This window comes from Drosophila busckii, chromosome X (genome assembly GCF_011750605.1).
Source record: "Drosophila busckii strain San Diego stock center, stock number 13000-0081.31 chromosome X, ASM1175060v1, whole genome shotgun sequence".
NCBI lineage: Eukaryota > Metazoa > Arthropoda > Insecta > Diptera > Drosophilidae > Drosophila > Drosophila busckii.
Genome location: NC_046608.1, coordinates 12,815,112 through 12,821,111, shown reverse-complemented (window position 1 = coordinate 12,821,111; position 6,000 = coordinate 12,815,112). Strand labels below are relative to the sequence as shown.

Here is a 6,000-nt window from a genome sequence, read left to right as displayed (position 1 = left end):
TCACAAGGAATCATAAGGCAGCATTTTGCATTAAAAATTTGTTTATGCTTTATGGATTTTACTCAATCAGTTTTTCGTTTTGTGTATAATAGTATAATATACATATATATGTATACATATATACTTTTTGTTTTTTTTTTTTGGTAGATCGCTCAAATGTGTTATACAAATTTCGCTAAGCAATTACTTTTACTAGTTTACGTTTAAAATGTTTATTTACGCTTAATTTAGATATTAAAATTACATTACTAGGCAGACAAAAAAAATTTGATGTTTATATGTATGTATATTTTCTTGCAGTGTAATATGTACGCATTTTTTTTTTTTTGGTATTTTATTAATTTAATTTAATTTATAATATTTTACAGCTAGTTAGTAAACGTTGCTAAGCGTTTAATACGCACACACACACACACACACATGCATTATATTTTTTTTATAAATAGATATGCTTGTTTTAATTTACATTTAAATACAGAATATATGTATACTAGTTTATTATAAAGTTTTTATCCATTTGCTGGGCTTACGAGTCTATAATAATAAAATTGATATTTTCCATTTTTCACATTGATGCTGGCTGTTTTTCTCTCAGTGTATGTGTGTGTGCGTGTGTGTGCCCGGTCAAGTCGGGGCATTAGCTTTTGATATGTGGGCGGAGCTAAAAGTTCAATATTTATTTTATAAAAATGCCAGATTTTTTTCACTCGAATTACAAATTAAATAAATTTAGTTTAGTTTAGTTTTAGTTTAGAAAATTGACAGTTTTTAATTGTTGCTTGGGCTTGCATTTAGAAGTCTTTGAGTTTAATTACTGCACTAATTCAATTTGACCGGGCTTTGTTTTTAAACACGACACTTGCCGTTGTTGTTTTTTTTTTATTTACTATATTTTTGTTGCATTTTTTATAAGTCTAAAAATTGAATAAATTTTGGCTTAGAAAATGTTGCTGCGTGTTTTTTTTTTGTTTTTTATTTGAAACTAACTACAGGCATTAGAATTTAGTTTCTTTTTTTATAAACATACATTATATATGTATATTTAATATTTTAATTTATTTAGCTGTATTAAATTACTTTACTTGTTTTTTGTTTTTGGTTTTGCAACTCGCTGTTTAAAATGAACTTTAAAAGTTTTGGTTTTCGATACGTTTCGTTTTTATTTTTTTGCATTTATTTAATTTTTTAATTGATATCGTTTGCTGCTTAGCGCTTTGTTTTTGTTGTAGAAAGCACGAACCACAAAATTTGCACTAGTTTATTACATATAATTGCTATAAATTTATTTTAGCTGACTTTCAAGTGTATATAGTATTTCTTTAGTATTTTTTGAGTGTGTGTGTGTGTGTGTGTTCGCCATAAAATAATTAACGCTATAAATCACAATACGGTTTTTTTTTTGTTATATATCGAAATCTTATCGCAGAGAAAAAAAAACAAAAAAAAAAATTATTTCTTTACTTTTACACATATAGTACAGTTACGAATATATCTATGAACTAGAGTCTAGGCAATTGAACGAACACAAAAACAATTCGTTGCAAGGCTGCGCCGCCCAACCCCCCCTCAAAAAAAAAAAAGTGAGGTTAGCTGCGCAGTCGAAATTTGCATTTCCCTACGTCTTAGACTTAGACATGGGTGGCCAGCGGTCCTTTCTGTGTAACGCCTTTGCCATTGCTAGGCAATATGAATTGCCCGGAGGGACTTTGGGCTCCGCCGCCGGCGACGCCGCCACCGCCGCCGCCAAGCGTTGCGCAAAGCGCCGGCTGCGTTAGTGGCGTCGCTGCCAGCGTATTGCTGCTGGCTGTCAAGTTGGAGCTGCTGCCGCTAACGCTGCCAGGACCAATTGGCACGCTGTTGGCTGCGGAGGCGGCGGCAGCAGCAGCAGCTGCATAGCCGCCAAAATGCTTTAAGCCGCCGTTGCTGTGGGCGTGGCGCGTTGCATGGTACGGCGGCGGCGCTGGCGTCGCAGCTGGATTGGCGGTGCTGGGCGGCGGTAGCGGTGGCAATATGGATGAGTTGGTGCGTAGATAGGGATTGCCATAAATGGCGCTGAAGCGACTATCGATGCCATTCTGCAGCAGCGGCTGACCAGCTGTAAATGAAAGTAGATTAATTAAATAAATTATTAAAGCATTAATTTATAGTACAATAGTAAAAATTTTTTGAATTATTTAAAAAAAATAAAAGTAATTTGAATAAAAACAAAGAATTGATAAAGATACGAAAGATGAAATAATTTTTGATACAGAAATAAATGTATTAAATTTATGAGCAGCCAATAATAATAATTCCAAAAAAACAATGCTAATAAAATTTAGTTTTATCAATCAAACTGATTCATGATATTACAATTGTTAGTAAAAATTCATTGCTTTCGATTTTCTTAATAAAATTAAAAATACATAAGCATTCCGTTTACTAAACAATTCAAAATCATGTATATATATATATATATTTTTAATTTAAAAATTAACATAATGCTTTAAATGATTTTTGAAGTATTTGTGCTTTGTTTTTAAAAATTTTATCAAAGCTAAAGATGGGCATGGGGTTTCCTGGACTTGTGGAACCCGCGACCATTTAAGGTACAAAAAAAATTATAAGTAAAATAAAAAAAACAAACAAATTTTAGTATTTAGTAATATCGTTTCAAAACTTAATCGTGTGCAGTTGGTTCGGGATCGGAGTGCAAATTCGTACTTGGAGAGATTTTATTGGGTTGAATATTGATTTTGGTTTGATTGATTTTGGGTTGATTTGAATTTCTGTCGAACGAATTTCGAAATGATTTATTTTAAACAATTTGCAACTTTTACTATACGAATACTAAAGAAGGAATTAACTCAATATCAAAATAATTCATTAAGAATGCAACTGAGCGTAATTCAAATTCAGAATTCAGATTGCAAAAAAAATTAATTCAAGATTAATTATTCAGTCGAATTGAAACTTACCCAAAAATCCATTAGCTTGCTGCTGAGCTTGCTGCTGTTTATGTTGCTGCTGCTGCTGGAGCTGGAGCAGCTCGTGACGCTGATGACGCGGTAGACTGGCGCCAGTGCTGGTTGTGGCATTGCCAGCGGCTGCAGCAGCGGCAGCGGCATTGGCAGCATAGTGGGGCAAGGTGGCCGAACTAGACTTGGACTTGTTGCCGGCGGTTTCAACGGGCGCGCTATAGTCGAGCACGTACTCAAAGTAGGTCTCCTTGTAGGTTTGATCCTGTTGATTCTTCATATTCTTTAGCTGACACTGGCGATTGTAGCGATCGCTGAAATCGCCCGAGAAGCGCTCATCGAATTTAACGGGTCCGGCAAGGGGTACGCCCAAGGTGCCGCTTTTCATTTGCACATCGGGCATGGGTGGGGAGCGGGTTAGATTGATGGCCAGTCCATCGCTGCTTGCTTCAGAGTATTCCACATCGTAGGCCTTGGCGCGCAGCTCGCTCTTCAGTTCGTTCAACTTATCCCCACCACGCGACGCCTCTGGTATCACATCCGCCGGCATTGGCTTCTTGCGACTGCGACGCTTGCGATAAACCACAACGATCATCACCACCATTAGCACTATGGCCACCGAGGCAATGGAGCCCATCACCACCAGCAGCACGGGCACGCTGCTCGGCTCCTTCAGCAAATTGATCATCAACGAATCGCTGCCATACGGATTCGAGATCGTGCAATTATATCTGCCATAATTCACAGCGCGACTGTCCTTTATAATCAGCGCTGCTCGCACTCCCTCGGGCAGATGATGTTCCTCGAATATATATGTATCCGGATTGGCCGTCGACATGTTAATTACCCTGCCCTCAAAACTCCACGTTATCTGATCCGCCTTGGGTATACTGAACGCCAAGCAGTCCAGCTTCGCTTTCGCGCCCACCTGTCCGAATTGAACCTTATGTGAGGTTATGATCGGTGCTCGCTTCACATAGATTGTGGCCTCGGCACCGATTTCGGGAAAACCGTTCACCGTCGCCTTGCAGAAATAACGTCCCGCCGTCTCGCTGCTCACTTTCAGTTTCAGCTCAGGTGTGCGTCCCACAATCTGAAATTATGCAATGCACTGTTAGTAAACTGTGTGCGCTCACTGTTAACATTTGATTCGTCTACCTGATCCGAGTTCTCGTTAATCCATTCGATTTCGGGTGTCGGATTGCCTTCCACCCCACAATGCAAGCTCACAGTTGTGCCAAGGTCCGCTTCGACGCTCTTGGGCCGCTGACGGAAATAGGGACCAACTGTAAAACAAAAACAACAAAGAAACATTAAAAAAAGGAACAAAAGCTCTTCTTCGAATTTTAGAAATATGTTTAGCATAATTATTTCTGTCGGAAGAAGTTATTGTCTTCCAATTTCTTCATTACGAATCTTCATTCGAATTTTCGAATTCCTTTTAGAATAATTATTCTTTTGGCTGAAGAATTTATTATCTTTCAATAACTGCTTTGACTTCCATTCCGAATTGACTGAAGCTAAATATCTTTCGCGAATTTTAATCATATATATTTATATATTTTACTTACAGCTGATGTCCAGGGTTTCGCTCTCCTCGCTCTTACCCACAGCATTCACCACCTCGCACTTGACAATGGCATCATGATACTCCCTTGTGACATTATGAATAATCTATAGATAAAATTAGACATATAAAGCATTGGTTTTGAATATAGAGTAATTCGAAACTCACCAGTTTTGTAGTATAGTCGCCCAACATGATCTCATCGTTGACAAACCAACGATAGTTGACCTGGCTGGGATTTGCATCCGCCTGACAGCTGAGAATGACCTCGGCACCCTCGGGAATACGACCACCGGCGAGAGCACCACCCACCACTGAAACGGAAACCTTGGGCGCATATTTGACCTCTAGCAAAACTTTGGCCGAGCGATAGGTGCGATCGGCGGTATTTTGAGCCTGACAGGTGATTGTCGTATTGTGATATTTCTTCTTGGGCGTTAGCTTCAGCACAGATCGGGTTGTAACCCGACGCGAATCGGTAAGAGGCTCAAAGAAACTTTCGGCGGTAAGAACATTGCCCAAGCCATCAATCCAGGTTATTTCAGACGCCGGCTTGCCACCAGCCGAGACGCACTCGAGCTCGATCTCGCGATCCTCTGTGGTTACCTGGAAGTCACCCTGCGCTATTTTGGGCGCCTCGGGTGGCACCAGCACTGTGAGCGAGGCAAATCTCGAGCGTATGCCCTGCTCGCCTTGGGGTCCCGGTCCCACCTGGCACTGGTACTTGGCATCATCGTCCAGCATTAGCGGATAAATGTCCAGCGAGAAGTCGCCCTCCTCATCGCTGCCCACCATCGAGTAGCGCTCAAAGCCGCTCAAATTGCGATGCTGACCCAGGCCAAAGTCATCCTTGGTCCATTGCAATGCGCCGACCTTTCCCATCACGCGACACGGCAATGTGACACGTGAGCCCACCACAGCGGTCTGATCCTGCGGCTCCATGGCAAAGTGCTGTCCAGTATCGTGTGAGCTCTTCGGTTTGGGCTCGTCCTGATTGTTGCCACCGTTCGAGTCGCTGTAGTGTGAATTCTGATTGGACTTGTTTTTATTCTTCGACTTGGCCGAGGCAGTGCTGGGCAGCAGCAGCAGTAGGAGGAGCAACTGCAGCAGCGTCGTCATCAGCAGCGTTTGGCGCAGCAGCGGTAACAGCTTCATTTTGTTGTTGTTGTTGTTGTGTGTGGCAAGTAGTTGCTTGGACTTAGAAGTGCTGCAAGTAGTCAAAAATTATATAAATAAATTAGTTGAATTTATAGCAAAATGCAAAAAATAATTTATTGCTACTTTTTATATTGAGAATAAATTAAATAAATATTTTTTATATAATAAATACATGAGTGAAAAATCACACACAGCTCTCTTAAGGCTTATACCGAGCAGAAAAAACATTTATTTCGTTTTGGTATAACAAGCGCCATCTAGTGTTCATTTTATGCGCATAGCAGTGAAGCTCAGAACCGTTGCAGCTAGCAGAGCTCG

General features: G+C 40.2%; 1 protein-coding gene across 1 annotated transcript in view; it reads right to left on the bottom strand.

The window, feature by feature from the left end:
* Positions 1–1,460: 1,460 nt before the first annotated feature.
* LOC108606873 (irregular chiasm C-roughest protein) overlaps positions 1,461–6,000 on the bottom strand; it is a 49,543-nt gene continuing 45,003 nt past the window's right edge. The window contains exons 2-6 of the mRNA XM_017997396.2: positions 4,693–5,731; positions 4,529–4,631; positions 4,116–4,243; positions 2,958–4,050; positions 1,461–2,095 (exon numbers count right to left, since the gene is read on the bottom strand). Of these exons, the coding sequence (XP_017852885.1) occupies positions 1,629–2,095; positions 2,958–4,050; positions 4,116–4,243; positions 4,529–4,631; positions 4,693–5,679 (2,778 nt within the window). The 5' untranslated portion in view covers positions 5,680–5,731 and the 3' untranslated portion in view covers positions 1,461–1,628. The remainder of the gene's footprint in view (positions 2,096–2,957; positions 4,051–4,115; positions 4,244–4,528; positions 4,632–4,692; positions 5,732–6,000) is intronic.